Source organism: Chiloscyllium plagiosum, chromosome 4, assembly GCF_004010195.1.
Source record: "Chiloscyllium plagiosum isolate BGI_BamShark_2017 chromosome 4, ASM401019v2, whole genome shotgun sequence".
NCBI lineage: Eukaryota > Metazoa > Chordata > Chondrichthyes > Orectolobiformes > Hemiscylliidae > Chiloscyllium > Chiloscyllium plagiosum.
Window position 1 is genome coordinate 3,403,677 of NC_057713.1, and position 17,945 is coordinate 3,421,621.

At 40.9% G+C, this 17,945-nt stretch overlaps 1 protein-coding gene across 4 annotated transcripts in view; it reads right to left on the reverse strand.

Annotated features, from left to right (window-relative positions):
* osbpl1a (oxysterol binding protein-like 1A) overlaps nt 1-17,945 on the reverse strand; it is a 205,354-nt gene that overhangs the window by 68,316 nt on the left and 119,093 nt on the right. For all 4 annotated transcript variants that reach the window (XM_043687612.1, XM_043687608.1, XM_043687611.1 and 1 more), the window contains exon 16: nt 9,020-9,182. In XM_043687612.1, coding sequence (XP_043543547.1) covers nt 9,020-9,182 — 163 coding nt within the window. The remainder of the gene's footprint in view (nt 1-9,019; nt 9,183-17,945) is intronic.

Genomic DNA, 17,945 nt, shown 5'->3' on the forward strand with positions numbered 1-17,945 from the left:
TCACGGACCTAACCTGCATGTTTACATTTAGAGAATCCTCAACGAGCACTCTCAGATCCCTTTGTACTTTGGCTTTACGAATTTTCTCACCGTTTAGAAAGTAATCCATGCTTCTATTCTTTTTCCCAAAGTGCAAGACCTCGCATTTGCTCACAATGAATTCCATCAGCCATTTCCTGGACCACTCTTCCAAACTGTCTAGATCCTTCTGCAGCCTCCCCACTTCCTCAGTACTACCTGCCTGTCCACCTAACTTCGTATCATCGGCAAACTTCGCTAGAATGCCCCCAGTCCCTTCACCCAGATCATTAATATATAATGTGAACAGCTGCGACCCCAACCCTGAACCCTGTGGGACACCACTTGTCAAGGGTCTTTGAGTATCACGAAGTGTTACTCTATTTTTGTCTTGTTTATGGTGCAGTTTGATTTAGTGCAAATGGAAATGGCATATGATCCAGATCATCAGGCTGCTGGAGGTGTGGATTATAAAATGCAAATTAGATTAGATCCCATCACACTGTGTAATTCCAATTTCATTATTCAACTTCTGGAAAGTAATCGATTTTATATAATGGGTAGCAGTTGTGCTTACCTGATTCAGTCTTTCAGTTCTTATGCTCCTATTTTAGTTTAAGTATGGATATATTTTTCAATTTAATTCCACATTATTTAATATAAATTCCACATCAGGGTAATATGGTTGGGGGCACATTGTGTGAAAATGTGACATGCTAACAGTATAAAAGTACACAGAATAACTATTAAGTGCATTATAGATAACCTTCCTTTAAAAGATTAAGCTAATCGGTTTGTCACTTTCCTTCTCATTGTTAAGACAATCTCTAATCGGATTAGTTAATTTGCCTCCATCTCTCCACAGATGATCCATTTTCATTAACCTATTTTTCTATCAACCTGTTCAGAATGTTATAACATACCTAAAGCAGGTGGGACTTAAACCAAAGCCTCGAACCTGGGCCTCCTGGTCCAGGGTAACAGATACTACCACTCAAATTTAAGTCATCTACAATAACTGTTCCACTTGTGCTCTTCTGCTGGAGCCACCACAAAAATTCTCATTCACTTGCAGAGGCACAAACAACGATGCACATTACCAAGAGCTGACTAATCACCTTAAACTCAGCAAATCATGAGCCGATTGCTTGGTTCTATTCAAACAGAGATGATGGGGAAAAGCCAAGTGGAATGGAGGGTTATTAGATCAGCCAGGATTTTATTGAATGGAGGAGCAGATTTGAAGGGCTTCATGATGTTCTCCTTCTACTCTGATGTCTTATGGGTTTGGGGATTTATATTTGCTATATGATAAAAACTCCTGCTCCAATTTTTCAATCCATCTCAATCCCACCAGCAAACTACTGAAAGCGAGATGATAGGGGCAAATGGCCTAGTGGTAATGGCCTGTGGACTAGTTTTTTTTAAAAAACTTATTCATTTTGTGGGATGTGGGCATCACTGGCTGGGCCAGCATTTATTGCCAGTCCCTAGTTGCCCTTGAGGTGGTGAGGTGAGGTGTCTTTTTGAACCACTGCAGTCCACCTGCTGTGGGTTAATCCACAATGCCTTTAGGGATAGAATTCCAGGATTTGGACCCAGCAACAGTGAAGGAGCACAGATATATTTCCAAGTCAGGATGATGAATGACTTGGAGGGGAATGTTTGCAGGGAATGGTATTCCCAGGTGTCTGCTGCCCTTGTCCTTCTAGATAGAAGTGGTCATGGTTTGGAAGGTGCTATCGGAGGATCTTTGTGAATTTGTTGATAGGACACACTGCTACTACTGAGTGTGTGGTGGAGGGAGTGGATCTTTGTGGATGAGGTGCCAATCAAGTGGGCTGCTTTGTCCTGGATGGCGTCAAGTTTCTTGAGTGTTGTTGGAGCTGCACTCATCCAGGTAAGTGAGGAATATTCCTGATGAAGAGCTTATGCTTAAAATGTTTCCTCTCCTGCTCCTCGGACGCTGTCTGACCAGCTGTACTTTTCCAGCACCGACTCTGACAGTATTCCATCACACTTTTGACTTGTGCCTTGCCGATGGCGGACAGGCTTTGGGAAGTCGCTGCAGGAGCTGACCTGCTCTTGTAGCCAGTGTGTTTATGTAGTGAGTCCATTTAAGTTTCTGGTCAATAATAATCCCCAGGATGTTGACAGTGGGGGATTCAGTGATGGTAACACCATTCAATGTCAAGGGATGGTGGTTAGGTTGTCTCTTATTGGTGATGTTCATAGCCTGGCATTTGTGTGGTAAAATGTTACTTGTTGCGTTTGGACATGGACAGCTTCAGTATCTAAAGAGTTGCAAATGATGCTGAACATTGGGGATGTTCGCTGATGATTGCAAACTTCAGACGTTACAATGGAGGGAAGGTTATTGACGAAGTATTAAAAATGGTTGGGCCTAGGATACTAAGCTGAGGAGCTCCTGCAGAGATGGCTTGGAGTTGAGATACTGACCCCCAACAACCATGACCACCTTTCCTTTGTGTCTGGTAAGACTCCAACCACTGGAGTTTGCCCTCGAATACCTATTGAGTCCAGTTTTGCCAAGGCTCCTTGATGCCACTCTCTGTCTGTCAATGCAGCCTTGATGTCAAGGGCTGTCACTCTCCCCTCACCTCTGGAATTCAGCTCTTTTATCCATGCCTGAACCAAGGCTGTAATGAGGTCACAAGCTAAGTGGTCCTGTCGAGACACAGGTAATGTTCTTGGGACCTGGCCTTGAATCCACCACAGCAGATTGTTGAATTTGAAATTTGAATTTGAATTCAAAAGAAATCTGAAATTAAGATGACGATTAAACCATTGTCAATTGTTGTAAAAGCCAAGGTGGATCATGAATATCCTTCACCAAAGATAACTGCCATCCTTATCCAATCTGGCCAAATGTGATTCCAGTCCCATAGCAATGTGGTTGACTGTCAACCGCCTCTGGGTAATTGGGGGAGAGCAATGAAAGCTGGCGTAGCCAACAACACTCATGTCCTGTGAATGCATAACAAAATGAAATGTTTATCCTCAGTGGGAGTGGTTTCTGAGCACTGCTTTTACTTAATCAGGAAGATGACATCCAATTTTATCTCGAGTAGGAGAGGGTCATATTTAGTTAATTTTATTCTGATGGGGGAGGGGCACTTCATGGTTTGCATCCAATAGATGAGAATGGCAAGGGGAAATACAGCAGGCTATGGAGTTAGGGATGCCTAAGTTCTACTTTTGTCATGGGGCAACTTGAATTCTGTTTTTTTTGTGCAAGTGGGCATTAGAAATAGACAATATCACACTATCTGTGCAGTACATGACAGCAAGTCAGGCAGCATCTGAGGAGCAGGAGAATCAACGTTTCAGACTGGAGTCCTTCATCAGGAAAAGTCAATTCTCCTGCTCCTCGGATGCTGCCTGATCTGCTGTGCTCGACTCTGATCTGCAGCATCTGCAAACTTCACTTTCTCCCAGTACAAGATAGAGGCAATGGGGACAATTGTTAAGTTGCTGGTGTCTTTTGGAGAATGTAGCTTTTTCCAGGCTCATTCTGAGCTTTTAGGAGAAAGTGAGGACTGCAGATGCTGGAGATCAGAGCTGAAAATGTGTTGCTGGAAAAGCGCAGTAGGTCAGGCAGCATCCAAGGAGCAGCAGAATCAACGTTTCGGGCATGAGCCCTTCTTCTTCCTAAAGAAGGGCTCACGCCCGAAACATCGATTCTCCTGCTCCTTGGATGCTGCCTGACCTGCTGCACTTTTCCAGCAACATATTTTCAGCTCATTCTGAGCATTTAGCAGTTTTAAAATGTAGCACAATTTTCTTTCCTATTCCGTAGAATGCTTCATAATTGATTTGCTTCTGAAAGTTGGACTTCAACTGTAATTTTGCTTCTTAAGCTTTTTCCAGCCACCTTGTCAGTAGTGTAGGAAATACAGGGTAGTTATATTAAATAATCGGTGTCACTCCATTGGCAGATGGTCACGATTATATTACCACTCGTTTCTTAAGTTTCATTCTTTCATTCAGTTCTAAGTTTCTCATTAGATCTTGTAAACAATGTTTGGACTTTTATTGGTGTTTTTCTGAAGCCAGATTAGTAACCTTTCCTGTAGATGACCATGTCATGCAGCAGTCTATAGCTCATAATGCCAGCAAGTTATGCAGTATCTTTGGAATGTTCGTCAGCTTTAAAAAAAATCAAAAAAGTGAAGCAAACAGACAATAGTAACACAATGAATTAATTCACAGTAAATACACTAGCCAAATTATTGAAAACAATAAGTGCATTTCAAAGTGATTAATTCATAGTTAACTCTTAAATATGTGGTTACTCTTTCCACTTTGTGCTTTCCAAATATAGAAGTTGAAACAGTTTGATCTCATTCGCTGAAATCAACGTTTGAATTATTAAATGTGCTGAGTTTTGCAGTACAAATAATGGTGACACTCTCAGCCCCACTGTTATTAAGGAGTAAATCAGGCAGCAACTTCAGGAAGCTGTACATATACTGTTAAACTTAAAAACAGAAAGCTGTTGTCTGTCTTCTCTGATCCTTCACACATTTCACAAAGCCTCCTGCTCTCATATGTAGCATCCAAACATTTAAAAAACCAAAGTCGTGATACCTATCACTAGCTGTTCAGAGAAAGTTACAACTTGTCAAACATATAATAGGCATGGGATACAGGATTAGCAGGCCCATAGAAGACAGAGAGTGGTATCAGATGGAAAGTATTCAGTCTGGAGCTCGGTGACCAGTGGTGTTCCACAGGGATAGGTTCTAAGATCTCCGCTCTTTGTGATTTTTACAAATAACTTGGATGAGGAAGTGGAAGGGTGGGTAAGCAACCTTGCCAATGACATGAAAGTTGGAGGAGTTGTGGATAGTGTGGAGGGCTATTGTAGTTTGCACCAGGACATTGACAGGATACAGAACTGGGCTGATAAGTGTTGGATGGAGTTCAACCTAAAAAACGTGTGAAGTCATTCACCTTGGAAGATCGAATTTGAATGAAGAATACAGGGTTAAAGGCAGGATTCTTGGCAGTGTGGAGGAATAGAGGAATCTTGGGGTCCAGAGGAGATTTACCAGAATGCTGCCTGGACTGGAGGTCATGTCTTATGAAGGTAGGGTGAGGAAGCTAGGGTTTTTTCTCATTGGAGCAAAGAAGGATAGAGTGGATAGCCAGAGACTTTTTCCCGGAGCGGAAATGTCTGTCATAAGGGGGAATAATTTTAAGGTAATTGGAGGAAGATTTAGGGGAGATGTCAGAGGTAGGTTCTATATACAGAGTATGGTGGGTGTGTGGAATGCACTGCCGGCGGTGGTAGTGGAGCCAGATACATTAGGGACATGTAAGCAACACATAGAAGATAGTGCAATGAAGACTATGTAGGTTAGTCTGATCCTAGAGTAGGTTAAAGGCCAGCACAACATCAAGGGCCGAAGGGCCTGTACTGTGCTGTATTGTACTGTTCTATGTTCCCTGCTCCAACATAGTGAGATCATGGTTAACTTGGTGAAAATTCAGTCCAACATTGCCTTGTGTAAGTTCAATAACCCAACCTCATTTTCTTACTCTAGGAAAAAAAACACCATCCACAAATGATCCTTGGAGAGATAAGAAATCACAACTCTATCTCAATCTCAAATTGTGTCTAGTCTACCTCACAAGAGATAAATCTACCTTGTATTCTACCTTTTTAAATACCCACTGCATTTTATCCATTTCAATAAGATTACCAAATCAAGCAGTGATTCAAGACACTGGCTCATCACCACATTCTTGAAGTTAAAGAGTACAGGCAACACATGCTGCCCCAGCCAGCAACTTTCACATCTAATGAAAGAACAATATTTAAAAAGCACACTCATGAACCTATTCCATTCCATTCCAAATGAGAATACGACAGGCAATTCCCTGGAACCTGTGCTTAAGGGCTGACTTGACAAAACGTTTCATTATCACAGGAAGCCTCAAGTGCCTCTAACACTTCAGATTTATTTTCACATTATACAACTTATTTCCTGGCAGTCAGGTAAACGAGAATACCAGCACCACATGTATTTCACGTAGTCTAGAGGCATCAGCTTGTACATAACTGGCTGAAATACATAGATGATGAGGTCCCATACTTGACAGTTTCTCCACTATGGGGAATAAGAGCAAGTCTTAAGTGGTTAGGAAAGGGAAGTCAGGGCAAAAGATTAGCTGGATGATCTTGATAAACAGAGCAGTTGCTGGAAAGGTCAGTATTTGTCGCTAATCCCTCATTGTGATGTTGTGAGGCCATTTTAGAAGGCAGTTAACAGTAAACCACAATGCTGTGGATCAGGTAAGGATGGCAGATTTCCTTCTCTAAAGAATATCAGTGAACTAGATGGGCTTTTACAATAATCAAAGATTGTCTTGTGGCCACCATTACTAAAACAATATTCTGTTAATAGAATTTATAGCAGATTTTATGAATAGAATTTAAATTCCACTAGTTGCCACAGTGGAATTTGACCCCACATTCCCAACTCATTAGCCTGGGCCTTTACAGTAACATTACCACACACCACCATTTCTCTCAGCTTGTTTTAAAACTTTGTGGATTACGAGTGAATTAGGAATTCAAGCTCCACACCAGATTTTAAGTCTGTAATCCAAGCTAATATACCAGTACTTCACAATGTGACTTTCAGCATCACAGCAATCTACTTGGAAATTCTTTTCCTCAACCTCTCCAGACTTACTACATCTTACTTTATTTCTAGAATACATCACAGCCAATCCAGTCCATCTATAACTCTACGACTTGGTAAAATTGCTTTGGAACTTTTCTACTCAAAAGACAAACCTCCCAAACTCTGATTCTGCATTTTTTACAGGCTTGACTTGCAAAATTACCAAACAGTAGAGGTTATTTCATTATACCGTCTTAATTTTGGACACCACCTTAATCAGTCCAAATCTTAAATCATCTGTCACCTTTTTAATCATAAACCCATCTCCCCCCTAACCACAGCTTCCCCTCTGGCATTGTCTTTTATGTGCTCTGTATGACCTGAATCTCCTTCCTCTCTGCGTCCAATATTAGAGAGAATACTTTAGCAACAGCCTATCCTTAGACTACCATAGCTTTAGCATTACCTCTTTGATTATATTCTGCATACACTTGGTTACAAGTTCAACTTTCAGTGACATTAGGCACTCACTAGTGGGACAATTATCTTTCTTTTATGGATTGGGCTTGGGATACATTTTACCTACCCGGAAGATAGCGTGTGTAAATCAGTGCAAAACTATCCCATCATGACTGGCCTAAATATTTCATTTTTTTGCATGAATATTTCTTCAGCCTTTCCAAAGAGAGTGGAAGCAAACATTTGAAAGGACAATGCCCAGTACCAAACAGTACATTTATTTATCTTACAGTGAGTCAACATGCAGACTGGCACTCAGGACAACACTTCCATTTAACTCAGTTTGTACAATGTGCCTTTGTATAATTTTTGCTTCTTTCACAGCTTTTATTTCCATCCACCTATATCTCATCTCTCTGCTCACAAAGAATTCAAAGATACTCTGGTATAACAGATGTGATCTGTTCACCCGGATGATGTAGACAGATTAATGAGCTGATTGGAAGAATGGTTATATTACAGGAAGCAGCCCTTTGTGTCCCTGCCAGCTCTTGGCAAGGAATATCAGCAATTCCAATCCCCCCCTCCCTCCGTCCCCTTTATCCAATAACACTCTTTCTCTTCACATAGTTATTTTTTTAAAAATCCCTTTGAAAATTGGGATTGAATCTACCTCCACCGTACTCTTTTTAAGAGTACATTCCTTGCTGCAGAGACACTTGCTTTGTCACTAGGCTAGTGTCTCAAATGGAGAAAGTGAGGTCTGCAGATGCTGGAGATCAGAGCTGAAAATGTGTTGCTGGAACAGCACAGCAGGTCAGGCTTATGCCCGAAACGTCGATTCTCCTGTTCCCTGGATGCTGCCTGACCTGCTGCGCTGTTCCAGCAACACATTTTCAGCTAGTGTCTCAAGTCCCTAGGTAATACTTTGGGCTCACGAGTTCAAACCCAACTATATCAGCTGACGGAATTTAAATTCAATTAATAAATCCTGAATTAAAAAGCCAGTCATTGATTGCTGTAAAAACCGTCTGATACACAATTCCTAGTTCATTTCTTGAAAGTGGAGTCACAGGTAGACAGGATAGTGAAAAAGACATTTGGTACACTTGCCTTTATTGGTGATTACACTGAGTACAGGAGTTGGGAGGTCATGTTGTGGCTCTACAGGACATCGGTTAGGCCACTTTTGAAATACTGTGTGCAATTCTGGTCTCCCTGTTAAAGGATGTGAAACTTGAAAGGGTTGTGAAACTTGAAAGGGTTCAGAAAAAATTTACAAGGATAAGGGTTGGAGAGTTTAAGTTATAGGGTGAGATTTAGTAGGCTGGGGCTGTTTTCCCTCGAGCATCAGAGGCTGAGGGGTGACCTTATAGAAATTTATAAAATCATGAGGGACATAGATAGGATAAATGGACAAGTTCTTTTCCCTAGGATGGGAGAGTCCAAAACTAGAGGGCATAGGTTTAAGGTGAGAGAGGAAAGATTTAAAAAAGGGACCTAAGGGGTAACGTTTTCATGTAGAGGGTGGTGAATGTATGGAATGAGCTCCAAAGGAAGTGGTGGAGGCTTGTACAATTACAGCATTTAAAAAGGCATCTGGGTGCCTATGAATAGGAAGGGTTCAGAGAGAAATGGGCCAAATGCTGACAAATGGGAGTAGATTAATTTATAATATCTTGTCGGCATGGATGAGTTGGATGGAAGAGTCTGTTTATGTGCTGTACATCTTTATGACTCCATAATTGACTTTTAGGGAAGGAACTATTTTCAGTTGACCATACCAAGTTGACTCCAAACAGCCCTACGAATGGCCTAGCAAGCCACTCAGTTCAAGGGCAGCAGCACCATCATCTCATGAATCAATAGAAAAAAAATTCACTGACCTGAAAGAGCATCGTAGAATTCATCATCACTCAATACACTCTGGGGAGGGGACCCTTTGACTAAAGACTGTTCAAGTTCATGATGTTCACAGGCCAGAGTTTGCAAAGCTTCTGAAAGTATTTTGTTTTTCTCTTGCTCCTGCTCTAATCGCAGATTACGCACCTGGAGAAAGAAAATGGAGTGAAAAAAAAAAGTGGTGGAAGGAAGGGGACAATGAGAGAAGTAGAGACAATAAGGGGAGTGGAAACAAAGATCAGGAGAGAGAAAAGAAGAATTTATGAAACAGTTGGTAATCAAAGGATTTGGATTTAACAAAACTGGCAACAGAACCAAATGTGACATGAGGACATTTTAAACAGCAATTTAGGATGATCAAACAGCCACACTGTCACATTGCATAATTTAATGGCAGTAAGAGACAAGGCAAAGAAAAACAAGCAAAAGTTAGTGGGAACCAAATAAGGATGGAGAGATGAAAGCAATGAAGAAAATTTAACTTTCACAGTCAGAAGACTGGGAGTCAAATCAACACAGGAATAATCCAAGAATTGAGTGTCATGAAGAAAAATATAAATGGTATTTGCAAAATTCCCAAGCTTAATATTCACAAACTTTTGAATTTTAATAGTTCAAATGCCACTGGGAGAAGATGTAAGCGCAATAATTATGGCTGACATTCCACAGCATTAATGAATGAGTGCTACACTGTCAGAAGTGCTGTTTTTCAAATCAAGCATTAAACCAAGGGCTCATCAGCTCTCTGAAGTGAACAAAAATGATCCTAAGGCACTATTATTAAGAGGAGAAGGGAGAGTTCAGGAGTCTGGTGTCCTGACCAATACTTACTTCCCAGTCAGCAATGGCAAATTTCTGACAGATATGGAAAGTAACTGTGCGCAACTGATTTACCACAGTGGGCTGTCGAGGCTGGGTCATTAAGATATAGGACAGAAGTAGGCCATTCAGTCCAATGAGATTGCTCTTTCATTCAATGTTATCATGGCTGATCTGGTAATCCACAACTCCACCTTCCTGCCTTTTCCTCACAACCCTTGATTCCCCTTACTGATTAAAAATCTGTCCATTTCAGTCTTCAAAATACTTAAGAACCCAGTCTCGAGTGTGTGGTGCTGGAAAAGCACAGCAGGTCAGGCAGCATCAGAGGAGCAGGAGAAGCGATGTTTCGGGCATAAGCCCTTCATCCTGATGAAAGGCTTATACCGAAATGTCACTTCAACTCTCAACTCTGATTTCCAGTCCTCACTTTCATCAACAACCCAGCCTCGACTGCCCTCTGCGGAAAAGAATCTCACAGATTCACTACCCAGTGAGAGAAGAAATTCCTCATCTGTCAGAACAGGGTCACCTCTCATTCTTCTGCACTCCAATAAGTATAGGCCTCTCCTCACAAGAGAGTCCCTCCATATATGGAATCAATCTAGCGAACCTTCTTTGAACTCCTGCCAATGTCAGTATATCTTTCCTTAGATAAAGGGGATTAAAACTATTCACAGTATTCCAGCTGAGATTTGATCAGTGCCTTGTATAATTTTAGCAAGACCTCTCCACTTTTGTACTGCATTCCTTTTGAAATAAAGGCCGAAGTTCCATTTGTCTTTCATATTACATGATGAACTTGGATGCCAGCTTCATGTGATTTTTGGATGAGGATTGCTAAATCACTCGGTGCCATTGCTTTCTGCAGATTTTCTCCATTTAAACAATACTCATCTCCTCTATGCTGCCCGTAAAAGTGTGTTACCTCCCATTTTCCCCTCATTAAGAAACAAGACATAACAGCAGAATTAGGCCATTCAGCCCCTCAAGTTGTCTTTGCCACTTGATCATGGCTGATATGTTTCTCAACCCCATTCTCCTGCCTTCTCCCTGTAACCCTTGCCTATTCATCTATCTTAAAGATGCTCAATGACTTGGACTTCCCACATAGATGTGACAGTCAAGGCGGCACAATAATGCCTTTTCTTCCACTGGAGGTTCAGGAAATTTGGCATATTCATAAGCACCCTCACCAACTTTTGCCAAATCACCATTTAAAGCATACTGTCCAGGTGCGTAACAGCCTGGTACGGCAACCCCTCTGCCCAGGACTGTAAGAAACTACAAAAGGTTGTGTGCACAGCCAAACCATCACAGAAACCATACTACCATCCATCTATACGGCTCGTTGCCATAAAAAGGCTGCCAACAAAGACCCATCGTACCCCAGTAATGCTCTCCTAGAATCATTTCCGGCAGGCAGAAGATACAGAAGCTTGAACACATGCAGCAGCAGGCTCAGGAAGAACTTCCTCCTGGCCTTTATAAGAATGAGGAATGGACTCTCTAGCCTCAAATAATGCTGATCTTGCTAATGTTGATCTTGCCTAGGGCATGCCCTATGCGACATAGCCTGTATGTCTCTAAGTTTTGTTTTCACCCTATGATCTGTATGTCCTTGCTGCCAATACTGCTCATTAACTAAACTTTTCACTGTACTTATAAGTGCACGTGATAATAAATAAATCAAATGGCTTGCCACTTGATTCTACCACTAGATGGCACAGTAACAAGGGACAACACAAGGTCATGAGGCCTAATGGGTATAAATATTGTGGATAGACAAGCAGGAGGTTGGAAGAACACAGCAAGCCTGGCAACATCAGGAGGTGGAGGCCAGAAATCCAAAGTATAAAACCGAAATGGCAGCCACCACTCAGTGGAATCAGAAGAACTACAGTGATTGAAGGTGATGGATCAACACTATCTCTTCCAGCTTAAGCAGGAATGGATGAAGTAAATGCTGGCCCTGCCAGTGACACTCACATCAGAACAAATTTGTAAAAGCAACACCAGTGGAGAAGGAATGAGCATTAATGTTTCAGATCAGGGCCTGGGTAGGTCCACTGCTGGGACACTTAGATCAAGTCATAGAAGGTATAGATGCCAAATTTAATGATGACACAAAGATAAGGGGGAAGCTAAGTTCTGAGAGGATGCAAGGAGGCTATACAATGATAAAATATATATTTAGGTTAGGTGAGTGGACAAAGTTTTAGGAAATAGAGTGTAATGTGGGAAAATGTGAAACTGTCCATTTTGATAGGAAGCAGAAAGCATATTATCTTTACTAATAGAGATCAGGGAGTCCTGGGATGCAGAATCCCAGTGCATAAAATACAACATCACGGAGTAGGTACAGCAAGCAATTAGGACAGCTAACAGATTATTAGCATGAGAGGAACTGAACACAAAATTTGAGGTTTCGCTCAAGTTACACAGGGCACTGGTGAGATCACATCCAGAGTACAGTATTAATCACCTCAATTAAGCAGGAATGTTAATGCAACGGAAGCAGTTCAGGGAAGGTTTTTTTCTGGACTAATATCTGGAATTCACAGATTGTTATATGACAAAAGGTTTGATTCATGTTCTCTGGAGTTGAAAAGATTATGAGATGAACCAATTGAAATATATAAGATTCTGAGGGTTCTTGATAGGGTAGACAGAGTCATCATTTTATAGGGGAATCTACAAACAAGGATCATTGTTTTAAATAGGTAGCCCTTGCTTTCTAAAAAAAGACATTTTTATCTCAGAAGTCATGAATCTTTGGAATGCTCTTCCTGAAATGGTGGCTCCTCAAATATTTTTAAGGCAGAAATCAATAGATTCTTAAGCAAGGGGGTGAAAGGTAATCAGGGTAGGCATAAATGCAGATTTGAGGTTATAATCAGATCAACCATGAATGACAGAGCAGGCTGAATGGCATACTCATGCAAGTACTCATACTCATTCAGGATTCCTGAAGAAGGGCTCATGCCCGAAACGTCAATTCTCCTGCTCCTTGGATGCTGCCTGACCTGCTGCGCTTTTCCAGCAACAAGTGAATTCTGGCACAGCGATCCAATTAATGGGGCTTGTACTTCAGTACAATCGGATCTTGGGTGTTATGCAGTAAACTAAGGCAGCACAAGAGAAGGGCTCAACAAAACAAGACGGCTATTGCCAAAAGTCCTCTCTTCAGCTGATTCACTTCCACAATTCAACAAAATTATTTTGATGCCAAAGAAAAATACTTAGATAGTTCAGAACTTGATTCCTGCATTGCTGAAAAGATGCAAGCTTTCTAATTTTATTTTTGTCTTACGCTTGGGACAGACACAAGAATTCCAAATTTCATAGAGGCAACAATTCATACCAGATAGGAAAAGTGTGGATTGGTTCAGAACACTCTTGCCAGCCAATCAGAACTGACTCAGGAGACAGCGCGATTGAGAAGCACATCATGGAGTTTTTACAGTCTTAAGGAATGGAGGGAAGGGCTTCAATGATGACGTGAAACATACGGAGGAGAGACAAGAGAACTGGAGGTGCACAGTGGTCCAAGAATGTTCAAGAGTTGGTGGGGGTGACAATAATAGGGAGAGACCATGGCCGATAATTATTAAGAATTGAAATTTGACTTATTCAGTTTCCTAATTCAGGTACAAAAACCAAATTGCAGCATTTTACACTGAGTGTGGCTAACGTGCTAACATTGTACGTAGTTTGATTGGAGAAGTGATCTCAAATGTCTGAAAGGGCAGAAGCAGATTCAACATCTTTAGAAAGGCAAGTGAATAAGTACTCAGGAATCTTCACTAATCTTGGTCTTTGTGCAATTCTAATCATAATCTCTCCATCACTGGCTGTGCCTTTCACTGCCTTAGCTCCAAAGCTTTGGAATGCCCTCTCAAATATCTTTATCGCACTTTCCAGCTTTAAGATACTCAAAATCTAACTCTTTGATCAAGTGTTTAGTCATCTGACATAATACCTCCCCTAAATGGCTCAGTGACATACTTTAGGTTTTACAACAGCTACTTTGAAGTTCATTTATTAAAGGCTATATCAGTTGTTTCATGACTATTCTTGCCTTTCAATAGCCAAATTGTTGAGAAAAATCAACAAGTTTGTCTGTATGCGATTGTCTATATTAACACTTGTGTAAGAGTAAAAATGATGAGAAGACTAATTAGAAACTGCAACAAAGACAGAAAAAGTAGTATATCACAGTCAAATTGTTATAGCTCATAAGTACGATATTGCAGGTTTGGAAATCTGAAACAGAAAATGCTAGCGGTCCTTATAGAATCCATGGAATCTCTGCAGTGTGGAAACAGGCCATTCGGCCCTACAAGTCTACACTGACCCTCCAAAGAGTATCCCACCAAAACCCATTCTCCATTAACTCTACATTTACCCCTAATCTACACATCTGTGCACACTACGGGCAATTTTAGCATGGCCAATTCACCTAACCTGCACATCTTTGGGAGGAAACCGGAGCACCTGGAGGAAACCCACACAGACACAGCAAGAATGTGCAAACTCCACACAGACTGTCGCCCGAGGTTGGAATCGAACCTGGGTCTCTGGCGCTGTGAGGCCGCAGTGCTAACCACTGAACCACCGTGCCGCCCAAACTGTAGGTCAAGTATCTCTGGAAAGAGAAAGAGTTAATGTTTCTGTTTATTTAAATTTTGCCCCAATGTCCCAGGAGAATGCAACAGGCAACTTGCACTTTTTGATCTTAGTTGATCAACTGCATGCAGCACTTATTTTAGTGTTCGTGGAACAATACAGAGTCTTCAGATAAGGATTACCTTATCAGGGTGAAATTGCTTTGCTAAAATATAAATATAAACACAACTTGAAAAATTTGCCCTTTTGCCACCCAAAGATTTCACAGGATGATTAGTATATTTAAAATGAATTCAGAATGGAAACGTGTGGAAATGGAAATCAGTTTCTCGTGATAAAGGAGTTAAGAAATGAGGGCATAAACTCAAGGTTAAATGTAAAATTTAGAGCATAGGAAAATTTCTTTCTACAGAGCAGGAAAATCGACATTTCGGGCAAAAGCCCTTGAAAAGCCTTTCCTGATCAAGGGCTTTTGCCAGAAATGTCGATTTTCCTGCTCCTTGGATGCTGCCTGACCTGCTGTGCTTTTCCAGCACACAAACTAATTTTGACATTAAATAGAACAGGTCTTTAGGAGAGATATTTTCAATCAAACTGCTCAGGTGTGTTATGACATACTTCTGGGACTTAAACCTCCTGGTCCAGAGATAGTGTTCTTATGGCATAGTGATAGAGTCCCTATCAACTGAGAACTGGATGCAAATGTCAACTCATGCAAATTGAACTGAATAATCTGTTTCTGAATTGCAATTATCGACAAGTTTTCATCACAAATCGCGTTATCTCTAACAACAAGAAACAAACTAAATCAATTGCAATGGCTGCTGATTGTGGGACGACTAACAGCCAATCGAGAATGTTCTGCGGTTGATTCTTTTGCATTTGGGTAAATAAAGACCTTAACCCTCAGTTGAAACAGAAGGCATCTTCAACAATGCTGCACTCTGTCAGCACTACACTTTCAAATGCGATTTTTGCAGTTCGGTTTGAACTCATGACTTTCTGACTCAAGGTCAGATATATTCCCTTTCAAGCCAAACTGACACCAGTAATTTCTGTAAGTGTCCCGGGTGCATGGGGAGAACACCATACCCCCTCAAAAACCAGTACAAACAAGTTACGTGGTCAAGACAATTTTACTCCAAAGTTTTAAATCTTCCAGACACAATTGCTTGAAGATAAACCTCCCAATAAAAATTTCTGCGTGATAATGGAGGGCTAATCACAAGCAGAAAAGATAGAGGTTCAGTGACAACAACTTTTTTTTTAAAAACTTTCATTGCTACATTGCCTTGAACGCAGGCAAATGTCCCACGCACTTCATAGTAGTGTAGTTAAACAAGCATGGCCAAAGGCGATGAGGGTAAAACTCATGCAAAGGTAACCAGTACAGCACAGCCCCTCAGCACATTTACAACAGGCAGTCACCTAAATTAACCAAAAATAATTAATCACTTGCATTAAGATCAATGTCAAAATTGCTGCTTGAAGTGCTCAGCTTAATTTGGACTGAAACAGCTGTGCTTACTCACATTAATGCCTTGTTTAGACGCACTGATGCAAGTAGTAAATAGTACCCAATTCAAGTGCAATGAAGCAAACGCAATCCCAAGTAAATAACTTAAATAAAGCCAGAGTCGATGTATTGCATGCAACATTGTTGGTTTTCTTCAGAAGTGATCTGGAGGGCTTATAAGGCTATGAGAACTTCCACAGGAATCCCCTGTTAATTCAGAATGCATTGTGTTTTTTCTTTCCCTTTCTCTTACCTATGTCGTCCCTCACTGTGAAGTATTGAGAGAGGTGACAGTACAGGGAACAAAACAGAAACACCATCAGCACCAGTCTGGTTATGATTGTGAAATTCAGTGAGATAGTCTGTTAGCCAGTGAAGGGGAAGAAGATGGTAGAGAGATAGTTTACCCTGATCACAGTCAGTCAGAGAGAACTTAATTCCTGACTTTGATATTTCCAATCAGAAACATTTAAAAGTAAACTGCTGGACAATGTTTGTTTTATTTATTCTTTCATGGGATGTGGGCATTGCTAGCATGGTTGAAAAATGTGGTGCTGGAAAAGCATAGCAGGCCAGGCAGCATCCAAGGAGCAGGAGAATTGACGTTTCGGGCATAAGGCCTTCTTCAGCAAGCATGGCCCATATTTAATTGCACTAATTACTCTTAAAATGAGTGGCTTGCTAGAGTCAACCACATGGTTATGGATATGGAATCACAATTAGGCCAGACCAGGTATACACAGCAGATTTTCTTCCCGAAAGGACAATAGTGAACCAGAGAGGTTTTTAAGAAGGAAATCAATGCTGATTAGCATTGCATTAGCAAAGGCCTCTGGATTATTACTCAGTAACATTACGATTATGCCACTATCACCCCACCATAATGGCAAACTCACAAGTCATGAAGAGGTGCGGAACAAAGGTACAAGTGCAAAATGTTTACACAATCCGCTCATTTTCCCAGGAGGTTGCACAGGTGCCCTTGTGACGGCACGTGAAGTGCGGTTTGTACAGTTGCTCCAAAATCTCAAAAATCTCAGGGGAATAAAAACTGATCTGGGGTAAAATTGAGCAGAGTAACAAAAACACTTTCAATTTATTCTTATCTAGTAATGTGCAACTTACGAATAAGCCACACAGCCCAACAAGTATATGTCGATGCTCACACAAACAGGCTCCCACCTATTTAATTGTATGCCAACTTGTCCTTCTAGTTCTTTCTCCTCCATATATTTATCTAGCTTCGTATTAAATGCATCACCTCTAATAAATCTGCAGAGATAAGTTAGATTAAGGATGGATTGAAGAACCAGAGGATTTAAAATGTAATGCTTTGGACATCAGTTGGCATCAATCAATACGCGAGGAATAACTTAAAATTGAACTTTGGGTAGAATAAGAAGTAGGTGATGACGTTCTGAGTAAATTGAAAATTTTGATCAGTGTAAAATGGGAGGTGACTGAAAATAAAAATAATCTTTTAACTCTCAGGATTCTAGGTCTGGTTTTGCATCGGTGAAACATGATTGTGACTACCAGGTCTACTGGATAGAAAGACCAACTTTCTATTAGTCTTCTTGATTGCTTTCTATGCTTCATGATTTGTACACCTAGACCACCATTGTGTCTAACATCTTACCAGTTCCAAAGGCTGCTGTTCTATCTCCAAGTAAAAGTGGATGAAATTGCACTTGTCTGAATTGAAATCTATTTGCTACAGTTTCTCATTCTATAAATATCGCCTTCCTGCCTGTTCCTTTTAAAAGCTTGAGAGGTCACGACACAAATGCAGATATTCTGCCATTTAAATAAGTTACAAATACAGACAAATTAGACAGTTGTGACTAATTATACAGCATCTGTATGAGTGGAACCAAGTCTACTTTGGTGACATCTCTGCCAGACATTCTTAGAAGCCAGTGAAGACCACATCATTTTCAGTTTGC